General features: G+C 35.2%; 1 protein-coding gene across 1 annotated transcript; it reads left to right on the top strand.

Moving 5' to 3' along the window:
* Positions 1-9: 9 nt before the first annotated feature.
* LOC109108023 (synaptic vesicular amine transporter-like) lies at positions 10-16338 on the top strand. Its single transcript, XM_042773990.1, has 16 exons — positions 10-125; positions 440-614; positions 1937-2273; positions 2818-2876; positions 3073-3156; positions 3733-3825; positions 4532-4621; positions 4834-4877; positions 8366-8426; positions 8891-8986; positions 10154-10232; positions 11107-11158; positions 11611-11674; positions 12147-12266; positions 12365-12498; positions 13826-16338. The coding sequence occupies exons 2-16, from the start codon at positions 482-484 to the stop codon at positions 13928-13930; spliced, it is 1551 nt and encodes a 516-aa protein (XP_042629924.1). The 5' UTR covers positions 10-125; positions 440-481; the 3' UTR covers positions 13931-16338.
* Positions 16339-16914: the final 576 nt, after the last annotated feature.

Below are 16914 nucleotides of genomic sequence, written 5' to 3' on the forward strand. Positions count from 1 at the left end.
CATTTGAGCTCTCTGTGAAACAGCGTGACGTCAAACACCAGTCAAGCACCTAAAACGCTCCGCATCCAGCGTGCCTTTCATCTGCTGGATCTGACAGCAAAGCTCAATGCAAATGTGCTTATAAGGTAAGAATTAAAACCATACTCAATATATTTTTCAGCGCAAATATTTAGATTTGGTGGGGGGTTATGTTGGAGGGAGTAGCCTACAAGAAAGGGAAAATGTTCATAGTGTATTATTTTCAGAGAGCTTCAGTGCATACTTTTATAATTGTATAAAAGTTTAAATTTAGTTGAATATTTGACTTATTTCTCTCATATTAGTATTCATCCCCCAAGGTTCCTCTCTGTAGCGTATTATTAAACATTTTATAATGTTTTGATGTCACTGATGGTCTTTGACAGTCTTTTTTTTTGTATTATTATTATTTTCGTTGCAGGATCTTTTTTCAGTCGCTCTTTGGAATTTGGATTTGATTAAAATGGGCCTATTTGATGCTCTTAGAGATTTTAGTTTATTAACATGGCTAAGAGAAGAAAGACAGTCTCGGAGGCTGATTCTGTTGATCGTTTTCATTGCTTTGCTGTTGGACAACATGCTGTTGACGGTGGTCGGTAAGTGCTACTGTTGTTCACACCTGTTACATGTGCAGGCACATATGATGCGAAGAGCACAAATCCCTCACAGCGACCAATGATAAACTGTTCATGCAATGCTTATATACATAAGATGCATTTTTATGATAAAATATATTATCATATATTATGCTGTCATAATATAGCCTAAAATGTCTGTAACATTCACAAAACTTACCATTTCATATATTTATAGCCTATATTTTCATATATATATATATATTATATATATATATTTATATATCAATTTGATATATAGCCTATATATATTTATATATCAATTTGATATATGTTGCATTATGTATTATGAAAATGTGAAAAAGTGTCACTAACAGTATACAAATGTTAATTACTGCACGTAAATAATTAATAGAGCGGGTCTTCGAATAAACAAAATTATCATTGGATTTTTTTTTTGTATATATGTAATATTTATTGATTGATTTATTTATTTAATAATCGATTTTAAATCAATACTAATTTAAATAAATTGTTTGATTTAAAGTATTTCAAAAACGTTATTTGTTAAGACAGGGGGGGAAAGTGCATTAAAAGTAAAATGATCAATCTGCTTAATGCGCCTATGAATAAAATACCTTTAACTATCCTAAACGATTGTTTCCCCGTGTAAACTCTAAATTGTCGGCTGCTCTAGTGGCTGCGGTTGATCAGAATTAAAGTAGCATATCATATCCTCTAACGCTGCCAGAGCTCCGTCCGCACGAGAGTCTCATAATGTGACAGTGTGACGCGCGCTCTAAACTGTCTTTGTTTGTTCTCACGTCCGCGAGCCAAGAAACGGCCACGGTAATTCAGCTGGAAATAATACACAAGATGAATATGGCCTGTGTGTACATACAGATGGAACCAGGCGAAAACTGAACCTGTCGTTCTTTGGCTCAAGTGTTGAATGAAGAGGCTTTTGAGCGTTATCGCACACGGTGTCCCTGTGGGTTATTTATGCATGATAATGTCAAACACATCTAAGAAACCCAATATTGTTCACAAGAAAGGTCATATGTGGGCTTACACAGATAGAAAAATCTTTGAAATTAATTTGTATTTATTTATTTATTTGTAAAATGATTGGTAAACTGATTCTAGTTGTCTAAAACTAATGCGTGATTTTCTGAACGTTATGTTTTAAGAGTAGAACAAAGCTTGCTTACTGTGAAACCTCAAGTCTGTGAGGAACCCTTAAGTATTGTAGGATATAATTTAAGACTATGTATAAACAAATTATTGATATCACTGTCTCTATCTCATGGTTATTATTATCTCTGCTCTTTCCTCTCTTGTAGTGCCTATTATTCCAAGCTACCTGTACTCAGTGGATGATGAGGCTGCTCAGTCGGTCCGGAATCACTCCATGTCCCCTCTGTCCCCATCTGGCACCTTTCAGAGCATTGTGTCTCTGTATGATAACACAACACGCCTGACCGGTCTCAGCCCACAGATGAGCACGGCTGGCCCAATGACCCCGGCCCCTACTTCTGTGATGCCCTCTCAAAATAAGTCTGACTGCCCTAAAGCAGATGACCAGCTTCTGAATGAGAATGTGAAAGTGGGTCTGTTGTTTGCCTCTAAAGCAACAGTACAGTTAATTACTAACCCCTTTATAGGGCCCCTTACCAACAGGTGGGTTAAGGCAAAATCACACGTTTAAAGTACAGCAGCTACCATTTCTCTCAAAAGGAGCATGAGATTGCATGATATTTTGTGCATGCAGTGAGTGTAAATGGAGTGTAAGTAAGGTGAATATTGCAGTGCAATTGTCTTTCTGCCTCTGTCTGTTGAGTGATCAGCAGTAGTTTGATCACTCGTGCATGTGCCGTCACCCCTTTAGTATTGGCCTGTCCAGTTTAATTCATCACTGCTGCATTGATCGGATCCCACTAGAGCTTGCCAAAATCTTGGGATCGGTCAGCTATAATATTTTGTAGCAATGCGCATCACTGTTAGTGGTACACAAAGTGTAACTCACAAGATGTGAAGCAGAAGCAAAAATACATTATTTATATGATCTTATAATTATTATAATAAAAGAAAATATTAATTTGACTTATGAGTGATGCCAGCACTGTAAGTTCAATGTTTGTGTGTAAAATGAAAAAAGTTGGTGCAAGAGTTTTAAGTTCCATAGGTTAGACATTCGTGATTCATTTCTTATTTATAATTGCAGAATAGGATACCAGATCCCGATGTTTGCTGGTTTCTGCATCATGTTTGTGTCAACCCTAAGTGAGTACATAAAGAGTCATTTCTAACCTTTTTTTTAAACATTAATCTAATTACTAAGTGTCTTTATGGAAAGGGGTGGAGAAGATGCCATATATTTATACAATGTAAGATTTAGCTACAAGCTATCCGTTGTCTATTTCTATGATAAATATGTTTACTTTTTCTTTTTCTCCTGTCTGTTTTACTCTGTGTGAAGTGTTTGCGTTTTCATCAAGCTATACGTTGCTGTTTTTGGCCAGATCTCTACAAGGTGTTGGCTCCTCCTGTTCTTCTGTGGCGGGTAACAGATCTTGTACAATATTATGTTAGAATTCAAAAGTATTCTGTCAAAAGCTGCAACGTAATGCTTTATTATCCCTTAGTAAATCTTGAGTGTGCTAAAACGCATTTGACTTTGATGTTCTCAGAACTCTGCATGCATAAAGCCTGATAAAGTTAATGGTGTTCAGGTGCTTGTGTAAAATGCATCCTGTTCCCATTCAAATATGTATACAGCCTTGGATCTTAATTATAAAACTGGCTCCTGATTAGTGATTTCATTGTAAAAATTCATACGTTATTGAGTTTATTTTTTGGTTTATTGCTAGAATTTAAAGGGTCTATATTGTAATGAACCACATTTACCTCAGTCTTTTGAAAGAGCTTGAACACAGAAATATGTACACCTCAAAAAGAGCATAAAAGTATTTTTTTGTGATGTCACACTGATGGATGCTAAAAAAGCTTAAGAAATTTTAAATATTATTATATTGCACAACACTGTTATATTGCACAACACTGCACAAAATACTAATATAACAGACAAGAAAAAAACTTTACCCTCTGTAACTAACTATTTCTGTGTGTCATTATACAGGTATGGGGATGCTGGCAAGTGTTTACACAGATGATGAGGAAAGAGGAAATGCTATAGGAATTGCTCTGGGAGGCCTAGCCATGGGAGTTTTGGGTGTGTACTGTATGATTAGGATTTTATTATATATATATATATTGATCTGCAAAACAGGTACAATGGAGATCTTGAATCCTAGAAACGGGGGGGTTATGCATTAAGTGCCTTGGAGTTTAAGGTTTGGAGGTAATTTTAAGTGGCATGTTTAAAGCCCAAGAGCAGTGGTCAGAAGAAATGCCCTGAGTGGGGCCTGAACCTGGTGCTTCCTGTTAATGATGTCATGCTTTAACCACTGTTGCAGGATGTTTAATCCCTGATAGTCCATTATTTTATTCATAATGGCAAGTAAGGCATTAAAAAATGTTGATCCACTGGATAAGAGCTATTTTGTCCTAAGTGATTACATTTTGCTAGCGTCATTAAAGTGCGCAAATACTGTACTTGTTAATCAAGTGGAGAGCAGCAGAAAAATGGAGCACAGTAATTTCACTTAAAACCTATAAAACTATATTCATCTGGATAGTTTCAGACTTGAAATGGGTTTGTTGCTGCAGAACACATTATTGTTTCACTGTGGTTTGGTAACCTTGGTAATGTAAACTGTTCTCCAGAGCAATTAGTATTGGATTTGTGGCCTGTGTTAATTCAAAGCATATTGGCAATGACAAGAGTTTTCAAAGTAAAGATACTTTGAGGAGCAGTACTTGCATCTAGTCTTTGAGTAGTATGCAGTATACTGTATATATGTGTGTGTGTTGTGCAGTTGGCCCTCCGTTTGGAAGTGTCATGTATGAGTTTGTTGGTAAGACGGCTCCTTTCCTTATCCTGGCAGTGCTGGCGGTGCTTGATGGAGGTGAGTTCATCAATCTCTCTTTTTTAAGCTTGCCAACATTTTTCCAATCAAAACAATGAGAATGATAGATTAAGCAGTAAAGCTTTGTGTTATTGTGATAGAAATGTGGAATTGAATGCTGATGACAGAAACTCATTATAACTGAATTTCTGATCCTAAATAATGTTGGCTTTATATCTGACTTGTTTTTTTTTTCTCATTTTCATGAACAGCTCTGCAGCTATTTGTGCTTCAGCCTTCTAAAGTTGATCCAGAGGTGAGTACAGTACCTTCTTTCCTGATTTAATTTGATCTAACTGATCTAAAAGTGATGTATAGTATTAGGTAAACACTCACATAAAGGTCAAGCTCTGCGTAAGCATCTGTGTAAGCATTTTGACAAAGAATGTGTGTTTAGGTGTGAATACTTGGGTTTTATAGCTACACTGTTATTTACAATGATATTTGGGACTTAAAATGTCAATTGTTTTGGCTAAAATCCTGAGCAAGAAGCTTACTATGACCTAGCATTAGATTTTGCAAAGCCTATTAATCATGATTTGGGCTCATGTTTGTAATTTTGTAATTGGGAAGATGTAGCTTCAACAAGCTACACATTATATTGAACCTTTAGTTAGTATTCCTCTTGTGGGCAGAAACTGGGAGAAGAAGCTTTGGGAATGATTTCTTTCTTACTATTATTGGTCTAGTCTTATCTGTAACAGGACTAGAATGATTTGCAAGAGGAGTTTGGGTCTCTCACACTGGGTACTTTTAAACAAAATGTATTTGGGATTGAAAATATGTTATATGGATTACAGTGTGTATGTATGTGTAGATTGTAGTGAATGTTGATAGCAATGTGTGTAGATGGACAGTGTATTTGGAATAATGCTTTGGTTTGCATCACAGTAATAGGAAATGTACAGTGGAGTGGCTGATCCAATCAAAGCATTTCTGACTTTGATCAATGGGGTTGATGCTATCAGTTACTACGGAGACCCCAAGTGCCCCTTCAGACAGTGTGTGTGTTTATGTAGCTACTTGTGTTTAGGTGATCTATGGGATCTTGTCGTATTTCATGTGGAATGAAGCACTAACAGTGGGTTATGTTTTCCAGCAATAAATAAGCTTAAAATAAATCTAATGGGAAATGTTGCTACATTCTTAAAAATAAAAGTTCTTTATTGGAATTTATGGAAAAACATTTAATATCCATGGAAACTTTTTATTGTTAAAAAAAAAAAATCCTTTCGATTTTAAAATGTTCTTCACGCTAAGAAAAAAAAAATCTTTTAAGAACTGTTCACAAAAAGGTGATTTGGGAAACAAAAATTGTTTTTCTGTGTCATAACTGCAAAAAAACCTTTTTGAACCTTTATTTTTGTATATTGTCAGTTAGTGATGTGAAAGAGTAATTAAGACAAGTGAGCTTAACAATTTAAGAAAGCAAAAAAAAAAAAAGTGTCCTTCTGTACTTTTTGCAGGTTGTTTGGCTAAGATTTAATATACACTGACTAAGAAAAGCTCTTACATGATGAAGTATGTGACATAAAGATTACATTTTCAACACATCTGAGTGACTTCAATTAAAAGGTCAGTTTCTTTTGTCATCATACCACAGTTAAGACCAGAAGGTGGTGGGCCGGTAATCTCAAATCAGTAATCAATCAGGTCAATAATGCTTGGAGTGTCAATATCCAACAGGATTATGAAAAAGAATAGCAGTGAGTGACAACTAATTGTTTGGGGGCTGTGATCATTCACAGAATTAATTAACCTGGTTAGGGCAGTACAACTGAATGTGACAGGGTGTTTTGAGTGGGATGACATGTCCACAGAGAAGTATGTGCAGTGAAGTGGAGTAAAGAAGTGCTGATTTTATGAGGGGGTAATTGTCAGTCTTTGTCTGGTGACGGCTCCAAAAAAAAAATCAATTGAAAGTTAGCATCACTACGGGTATTTCTTCCAACACAAGAAATATCATAACTACAATTTCACATTTTAAAGCTGTAGCGTGTCACTTACATCATAATGAAATGTGAAATGTTAAAGAATGATGTTCACATAGGTTACCGAAACAGTCTCCCTGTCTACCATTGGTTAAATAAAAATAATGCCCCAAATTCATGTCATTGGTTGAGCTAATGTCGCTGTTGCTTAAAACCAGAGCAATGTTTCCTATCAACCTACAAATGGTTTAATCATTGTCTCTATGTGTTTCTATGTATTATGCTGTGATAGATGAAACATTTTTAACATTGAAAAAAGTATACGTATCATCATTTAATCACTTACTAGAATAATTTGTTAACTAATATGCTTTACCTTTCTTTTAGCAAAAGTCATACCTAAAGTAAAAAAAAAAAAAAAAAAAGGAAATATTATTTCTGAAATCTTTTAGTCCCTTCAAGAAATGTAGCATAGACATTTGCACTAAAGATGCCTCAGTTCCCACATCAAATATGTAAATAAATAAATGTCTTATTATATCCTGTTTTTTTGTTGTAAATAAATAAATGTCTTATTATATCCTGTATATATGTAAAAAATGTTGCTTCAGTGTGAACTTTAGCAGTGTATTTAGCAGCATTCAAGAAATTGAATGAACAAAATATAAAAATACAACGCTACATACACTTCACTGTATAAATTATACAAAGATTCTTATTAAATGAACATTATTAAAGCTCTTCAGTCAAGAGCAGTGAGTGATTTTTCTCTGTTTTGTTATTTAAATAACATTAAAGGGATAGTTCACCCAAAAATGAAAAATCTGACACCATTTACTCACTCTCAAGTTGTTTTTGTTTTGAATGAGTTTCTTTATTTTGTTTTTTATGTTGAAAGTTATTTTCAGTTATTTTGATGAATGTGGATAAAGTTGCTGTTGCTGGTCCCCAGTGACTTTATAAAAGTCAATGGGAACCAGCAACTGCTTGGTTACCCACATTCTTCTGAATGTCTACTTCGTGTTCTGTACAAGAAAGAAATTAATATAGGTTTTGTACAATATGAGAGTCAGTAAATAATGACAGAATTAAAATTTTTGGGTGAACTATCCCTTTAATGACACATTGTGTTTACATTACATTATGTTAAGTACTTTTAGTCTGCTGTCACTTTAAGACCTGCACACATCTAAAATACAGGCACGCATCCATTTTTCTCTTAACTGTTCACCTCCACTTTAGACATAAACAAACTTACAGTTTATATGTAAACCTTGTGTGTTTTTGACAGTATTAGCGCAATCAGACGTGAAAGATAACTTAGTCCAGTAATCAGGTGCTGTTTGACAGGCTTTTTCGAGTGCAAGCGCTTTAAGTGTGCAGATGTCAGAACAGCACACGAATGAATTGCTTTACTGGCAAGGCTTTAAAGCACATGCAAATAAAGTACTTTTGTGATTGCGAATGAGTGCAGTGTCCCGTCAGTGTAAAACTGGCACTACATTATTTCTTCAAAAGCTGATTGTGGAGACATTTTAATTATCCTCGTTCAAAAATCGTGATATCGGACACCCCTACTTCAAATGTAGCAAAAATTTATAGAAAACATTTCTTTTGATTTTTCCCCTAAGAAATAAATGGATAACTGTGGTATCCAGGATTTGTTTCCTGTGGCCCAAGACCATGTACCCAGTATATGACACGTTTTTGATTGGCAAGGGCCTCGTTGCAGTTGTTTTTCCACTGCAACGTTGATGTTCAGGGTGAATTGTTTACTTTATTTTAATGAACTGATGTTTTAATTTTTTTCCAGAGCCAAAAAGGAACATCAATAATTACCCTCATGAAGGATCCATACATCCTCATCGCAGCAGGTCAGACCAGACAAATAAACTGTTCATTCCTACTGTTTTATCAAAAACAAAAAATGCAAACCTTATTATCTTTTTAAAGTTGAATAGATTCAGATATGTATGTCTTTGAATACATGTGAAAAAAGAAACCAATGGTTTAACCAATTATGCAAGACACTAATTGTGCTTTAGGGGGTGTGACACATTTAAGTGGGTCACCTTTCTGTGACAGAGAAGGATAAGAAAGTGTCAAGTGTGTGTATATGTGAGAAAGAGAGAGAGAGTGAAGTGGTCAAGAATCACATCTGTGTTTGTCTCTTCCTCCCCTCCTCTCCAATTACAGCCTGAGTGCAGGGGCAAGATGATGCTGTTTATTATATCTGACAAAGGAAAAGAATGGGTGCTGAGGGAGTGGGGAAACAAGGACAGAAAGAGAGAATTTTTCAGAGGATGAATCCACTTACCCTCCTCATTTTCTTTTTCAGGTTCTATTTGTTTTGCTAACATGGCCATTGCTATGCTGGAGCCAGCTCTGCCCATCTGGATGATGGAGACAATGTGTCCCAGGAAATGGCAGCTAGGTTGGAGAATGTGCTTCTTGTTAATGTGCACACTTACACATTTCTTCAATTCTTGTTTTTCCAGAGAAATTTTTACTGTGGGCAAGATGGAAAATAGGTCATAATTTACAATGAAATATGGACGAAGTGAAAGAAACAGCAAATAAGGCATAAATTATGTTTTATTATTAGTATATTAATGTAACATTAGGGACACAAGCTAAAGACAGCCAATATTAGTAAAGAGTTAAAAACAGTGAATATCAATAAAAATGTCCAGATCGTATTTTACAGCAAAATTAAAAGAAAAAAAAAATATTTAAAAATATATTTTAAATAATAATATATTATTTATTTTTAATAGTATTATTTATTTGTTTGAATTGTAACTTTTTTTGTGATTTAATTACTAAATTTATTTACTAAACTTAATTTATGCTGATTCTAATTATATATAATCTATAAAATGATTATAAAATTATAACTATAAAATGATTGGGCCTGAACTGGATGATTTTCTTTATCGTATAAATGACAATGTGATTTTTTTGCATTATAGTAATGAGAATGAATTTCTTTTATTATAATGGGAATGAAATTTGAATACCATTTTAGGAGGAAATGTCCTTTTTTTGTCATAATGTTCTTAATTTTATATATATCTGTTTAGTTTTTTTGTGAGGGAATCAAATTACATATTTCTGTCCACAGATTCACACAATTTGCTAATAGTAATAATATTTTTAGAATAGTTTAATAATTATTCCCACATACTTCCAGAATTGTGTAAAGAAAAAGCACTAAAAGGACTAAACTCTTGTTCTCCGTACAGTGCACGTCACCCTCCACACTGTAAAATACAATTTAAACAGTTAGTGTCTTCTGGGTTTCTCCACAGTTTTCATGCTGTTTACAAAGCTTTGACAGATAATAAAGAGAACGAGAAAGAAAGGAAAGCAGAGAAACAGGGAGAGTGAGGATGGGAAAGGGAGTGTCTTTGGTCTGGCAGGATATTGAGGTGTTATTGGCAGGCAAAGGAAAGCAAGAGAGCTAATGAAAGAGAAGGAGCGGGAGAATGAGAGAAGCAGCTTCATAACCGCATCTGTGAGACGAACAGCAGCTTTGAGATCAAACTGATATTGTGTCTTCTTATCTGAGCTCTCCCCTCTCTCTCCTTTCTCCTTTTAGGGGTTGCGTTCCTGCCAGCCAGCATCTCATATCTAATAGGGACCAACATCTTTGCCGTTTTGGCTCACAAAATGGGGAGGTAGGAGAGGGAAATTAATGCGTTTTTTCCCTACTTCTCTTGCCTTATCTTCCTCCGCTTTGCTATCAGTTTCCTCTGTTTTGAAAGAGCACTAAATGAGTTTCTGTCACCAGGTTTTGTAATTGTGTTTTAAAAAATCAGTCTCAGCATGCTGTTTATTTGTTTATTTATACTATACACACTACTTAAAATGAGCTATAGGCACTTATAAGAGGCAAAGACATAATTCCCATTATCAGAATATGTTATGTCTGCAGGGTCCAAAATTAAGTCTGTCACACCTGCCAATGGCGACTGGGAGAATATTATTGGCCATGAATATTTCTTACAGAATTATGTTTGTTTTCATTAAAATTAGTAAATATAATTTATTATTTATTAGATAGATGGATAGACAGATAGATTTTTGATAAAAAAAAAACAGTACTTTACAATATTTTAAAGGTTCATTTATTCCTGTGATGGCAAAGTTTCAGTGCTGCCCTAGTTTTTGTTAGTTATTGACATTTTAATCAGGTTACTTGTCCGGTCGGGCAAGTAAAATTCTCTTTCAATTGCCCTTTCACGAAATCCACTTGTCCCGGACAAGCGTTAATATCGAGCCCTGGTTTCTAAGAAAAGGCAGGCATGTCTGGCAAAGCATTTGAATTGTCAGTGGAAAAACACAGCAGGGCCTGTAGATTTGCACTGTGACATTTTATGAACTTTATATATCTCTATTAGGACTGGTGCTGTTGTTGTGAGCTTTGTGACCTAAGGTTTGTTACTGAATGTCTTAGTCCCCAGTCAACCTCTGGTTCAGAACAGCAGGCTTCATCTTCAGTTTCTCTCTCTCTCTCTCTCTCTCTCTCTCTCTCTCTCTCTCTCTCTGTAGATGGCTGTGCTCACTTATAGGGATGCTTCTGGTTGGAATCAGCATTCTCTGTGTAAGTTCTTTTAGACGAAATCCCTGTCAGGGATTAACTTCTCTCAGAGAACACACCACACCTGTGAATATTTCAACACCTTATCATCTGTCGTTTCAATACTGCAGAGGCCTAAGAAGTTGTATTGCCCACTATCTTGGTTGAGGGCTGGAAAGAAGGTTTATTTTGAAATTAGAGCTCTGACTGTCTTTGCCCTGGACATATCCTGCTAAGCAGGAAGACAGTCTGTTCTCTTATAGATGCTTATCGGATTAGACTGGAAAACAAGTTCAGATGAGAGTCAAGTACACATTTGGAATTTTGCTTATGGAAAAAACATCAGGGATAAAAAGGTTATGAAAAGTCTTCTGTTCTACAGAATGTTAACTGCATTTGATGTTTTCACGTAATCAATAAGTTATAAAAAAATATGTGGCATCTTCCAGTATTGAGCTCTTCTAATTGTTCTACAGGTGCCTCTTGCAAAAGACATATATGGACTCATTGTGCCAAACTTTGGAGTTGGATTTGCAATAGGTAAGCTTTGCTCTTTACTCTATCTATATCAGAATTTCTTAAAATACTATTGTACTATGTTAATATCAAATCAGATCACCTGTATTTATATTGCACTTTATACAAAAGAGATTGTAGTAGGACTTTAGCAGGGCTAAAATGACAACAGCGTCATTATTCAGCTCCGATCAGTTCAGTGTTGATTGGGTTCAGTTCAAAAACTGTAATGTTCAACAGACATAAAATAGGTTCAATTCAGTGTAACTTACTTACTGTAATGTAACATATTCACTGTAGAGGTGGTTCTCTTTTAAAATTTGTATAATTTAAAATGAAATGAAAAAATTAAAATGAAAGTAAACAAACAAAATTGCTATGATTATAATACTGTAGAATTTGTAATGAAAATTGTATTAGAAAATGCAAAATAGGAGCATTTCACTAATGGCATTAGACCCACTTTATGAAATAGTCCATATTTTGTGGTCTGCAGGTATGGTGGACTCCTCTATGATGCCTATCATGGGTTACCTAGTAGATCTGAGGCATGTGTCTGTGTATGGTAGTGTGTATGCCATTGCTGATGTTGCCTTCTGCATGGGCTTTGCAATAGGTAATTTTTCCAATTATGTTATTAATTTGAATTTCTACTTGGAAGGTTTTTAGAGGAATGTGTTAACAGCATTTAACACTCGTGTGTGTGTTGTGTAGGTCCATCAGCAGGCGGAGCGATTGCGCGGAGCATCGGCTTTCCCTGGCTCATGACCATCATTGGTGTAATAGACATCCTGTTTGCTCCTCTCTGTTTCTTCCTGAGAAATCCTCCCGCCAACGAGGAAAAGATGGTCAGACCCCACAATATGTCATCCATCAATTCAGCATACATTAAATTCATTCCAATCTACTCACTCTTTAACACAAATACTACAGCAGTTACAGCTCATGTGCATATATTTACAATTCCAAGTAAATTTTCATTTGAAATCCGTTTTACTCCCAAAATGTGACAATTTCCACCCAAAACAGGATATTTCATGAGAAGAATTGTAGGGACTTGACTTTATACATAGGGAATGGATCAGATGATGTTACAGACATCATTACAAACCAGAATGGATCCAGGCCAAATGCATGTTTGATAAATAGCTGATCCAACAGCAAACAATGCCAAAGTCATGTCAGAAATAATGATACGTCATTTCAGTGGAATAACAATTTTTTGCAAAGACAAACATTTACATGCACAAAGCATTTACAAAAAGACCAGTAAACAAGAGTCCATTTTGATTTCATGTTGGCTTTAATATGGACAGTTTTTATTTGTGATTTTTGCACTTTGATGCCAAAAAAGATGGACGTATCCTGACTCATATCCATATTCTCTTCATTATTATAATTGTTATTATTCCAGTAGTAACCATATGTTCACTCTCCACCTGCCATTTACACACGCTTTCCTTTTGATTTCATCTCTAACTTCAAGTCACTGACATGATAGAATATGACTGCAATAGGAAATTATGTTACATAATAGATACAAATAAAAACTGCGCAGGATGCCCTCAAGCTAAGATCAAAGAGTGATGTTGATCTGAACAGATTCGTGCGTTTGCCCTCAAATGCTGCGTGATCAAAGCCAAGCATCATGGTCTTTCTTTCTCAAGAGGAGCACTACACTAACGTGCACACGCACACAAGCCAGATCTCTACGCCTCTGTGCTTACGCACTCTTTATCAAAGCCTCATTCAATCACAGTGCAATAAATCCACCATCTCTCACTATCAGTGGTGTACTGCCAATGAGATCAGCTCCACCCACAGTTGATGACATCACATATGGTCATATCGGGTGTGAATTCATATTGCTGATGGAGACAGTGAGGTTATGCAAATTCATCCCTCTTGTTCAATACTTTACTCCTTATTTTCTTTAAAGTTAATCATTGATTCATTGGTGTTGTTTTTATTTGTCACACATAACTGCAGGTCTACAGAGGTCTACATTTTTTTCTGCATATGGAATTCTTGTGTAAATACATATATGCTGCGTCTATGTAAATGCACAGTATTTTTGCTTTGATGTGGTTTGTATGTGATAGGTAAATGTAACAGCATAAGCTGTGAGGTGTAGCGCTCACCAATGATGGTTTCTTATCTCTGTGTCTTTCTCAGGCCATTTTGATGGACTCTAGCTGTTCAATGAAGACCCGTTCCTACTCCACCCAGGGCTCCAGCTACCAAATGGGCGAGGATTTTGATCCTGAGAGCCCTGAATAGGCCTCAGCCCTCAGCCATGTATGTCACCCAGAGTATCTATTTTGTTGTTTGAAAGAGGAAAACCACAATGCTAATTTGTGAGAATGTCCCTTATCTGTCCAACACTGTCCTGTGGTCGTGATGGTCATGTTCTTCTGAAGCAAACCAAAGTTGTTCTTGTTGCCGTTTGTTCTCAATGTGGGAGAGGTGAAATATCTAACCAACAGCCTTATCGATATGGATAACATTTGTGTGTGATTGAAAATGCAGGATTTGAGAGCGGATAAAAGGATAACATTAAATACAATTTTATTCAGCATAACACTATTCATATTTTCTCATTCAAAAGTCAGACAGGGTAGTTGAAAATATTCATTCAGTATGACCTAATGGACAGATATGTATTGGATATTTATTGTTTGTCTGTGGTGGTAGGAAAGTATGTATCTATCAGTCCTGTTGAAGTCTTTTCATAGGTGTAAACGTCAGTGAAGGTGGATTCTAGTCAGATAAATGGATTATATCACACCTCGAAATGGGCCTTAAAATGTTGCTATTCGTATCATAATCGGTTCAAACTACATAATACATTATAGAGAACAGCTGAAGAACATTTAAAGCAAATTAAAACTAGAATTTTTACATTTGGGATCGATTTCTTCAAATCTGGTACATTAATAAATTACATTGCTGTTGTTTTAATTTAGGCTTTTGAGAGGAGATTTTAATATATTCTTGTGTTGGAGTGTAGGTCCTAAGCTTAACACATTTCAAAATATGTCTTCTTTTTTTTTTTGCTTTTTGAAAAAGCAAAAGGTCTGACAGCATCAGATAATCAAGCAGAATGTCAACAAGTCCTCCTGTACCGTTCTGTTTGTGTGACTTACGTGATGTCGCTAAAAATGATGTACTGTATTATCAAAGATGAGCCACAGCTACATTTTGAATACACATGGTGACAAACTGTTTCAGTTTAGTTAAATAAAAGTAAATTATTGCTGTAAAGCATCCAGATACTTTAGGTACTTTAGATTATATTTTGCTTTTAAAGTGTATATAGTATATATATATATATATATATTTTAGTAAGTCCTTTGAATGTGCTGGAATGCTAATACGTTCATTAGTAAAGAACGCCTCAATAATGCTCTTTCCCATTTTTGAGTTTTCATTTTCCTCTGTTTTCCTTTGTGTTATTAATCTTTTTAAGAACTGAATTGGCTGTGAAATGAACATGGCCTTAAATTGAGCTCCTTAAATCTTAAAGCCATATATAAAATTACTGGGGTTTTATTAAGAATATAAATATTTATTTAGTTTAGGCAATGAGCTTAATTATCAAGTCAGGTGTCTGTGCAGGGTCAATGGTTTTATTTATTAATTTATTTATTTATTATTATTAAATAAATACACATTCTATGCCTTAAAATCAGACAACCTGTTGCAAACACTATTTAATGGCAAGTGTAGCTGTAAATGTGTTTTTGAGAAACAGTCTTATTGTTTCATGGACCCTATTCTTCATATGCTAAATGACAGCTTAATCTAATATTAAAAGCATGTCTAATTCCCATCTTTTGTTTATCAAATAGATTATATCAGGCTTTTTCATATGGGCTGAACTAGTTGGTTTTGGAGGTAAATTATCTGACTAGTACAAGTAAAATAGTTTAGAAATAAGTCTTCAATATAGATTGATTCTCCTTTATTTTCTTGGCATTGATGTACCGAGGGAAACATTCTTTTATTGCCCACAGGAAAATAAAATCATGGATTTGATACACAGCATGTTTTCCTCTGGAGCTACAATCCGTTTAACGCAAATGTTGCGACCAGAACTAGCCTTTGAGAAAAATCATGTTAGCTCAGCTTTAAGTATCTGCACAACCGGAGGATGTTTGTGTTCGATGTGAGGAACGGTGCACTGCTCCCAATCTGCTATCATTAACTGCAGTTGTGGACAGAACAAATGCACGAGAGTCAAATTCGCCAGTGTAATGCACAGGTTGATTCCACTATGAACTAAAACAAGCTCAGATTTTTAAATGCAAACACAACTATAAGGTGTCCACGCAGGTTTAATCAGATTGGTAAATGTGCTGCCAATGTTTGAGTTGCAGCAGTGTCCTTTAACCTCGATGTCGTTTTTAACCTGTTTACCCAGTAAGGGTTGAGAAGAGTATTATGTCATTTATATTCAAATTGTTTTTTTTTTGTTTTTTGTTTTTTTCAGAAATTAGTGTATGTGCCAACGTCAGTGTGTGCCTTCAGACTGGTATGTCTTGTTTGTGTTTACACTATATCAACTAGGAGGTTGAGCTGCTGGTTTTATATCCAGTGTTTGGTCTGGTGGTTAGGTTTTACATCAGCTTTAGAGCTCTGAAGATAATGTGTGTGTGACAGCAACTGAAAATAAATGTTTAAAAAGACATGATTCTTGTTTTTCCCCAATGATTTGAATAATTTTGCAAACAAAACTGACTTTACATGATTGACAATTCATTTTAGTTCATACAATACTGGAATGAAAAGAGAACCTGCTAGAATGACAATTCATGACTGCATTATCCAATGAAAATCCAACTTTAATACGTTCTATTGATTTAAAAATGTTCTTTGCTTTACTCAGTTGGACCAAGGTTTAAGTGTGTTATTTCCTGTTATTGATTCTGCAGTGTGGCAATCTTGTTAATGGGTTCACCACTAACCACTAAATGCCACCTGCTCCCAATGTCTTATCAATGGCTAATATTATGAATGTTTAGTTTATAATAATCCTGATATAAACTCGCAGGGTTTTCAGAAGTGACTGTCCATACAGTTTTGCCCACTAAACATATTTTATACACGTTTTCCATTAAACACAGGCTAGATGGATGTACTTGAGTGTTGCACTCACATCTTTTGAAGTATCTTGTGCACAACACGGCGTTCTCTTCTCACTGGTTTCATACCATTGCAACTGGCTTCTCAGATTATGAAGTGTAGCGAAAATGAACACAGAT

This window comes from Cyprinus carpio, chromosome A17, assembly GCF_018340385.1.
Source record: "Cyprinus carpio isolate SPL01 chromosome A17, ASM1834038v1, whole genome shotgun sequence".
NCBI lineage: Eukaryota > Metazoa > Chordata > Actinopteri > Cypriniformes > Cyprinidae > Cyprinus > Cyprinus carpio.

Bases quoted from the DNA above. Each gene is read 5' to 3' on its own strand.
- LOC109108023 (XM_042773990.1), top strand. From the start codon at position 482: ATGGGCCTATTTGATGCTCTTAGAGATTTTAGTTTATTAACATGGCTA. The intron at 4,878-8,365 runs GTGAGTACAGTA...ATTTTTTTCCAG, and splicing joins CTTCTAAAGTTGATCCAGAG to AGCCAAAAAGGAACATCAAT. The intron at 10,233-11,106 runs GTAGGAGAGGGA...CTCTCTCTGTAG, and splicing joins TTGGCTCACAAAATGGGGAG to ATGGCTGTGCTCACTTATAG.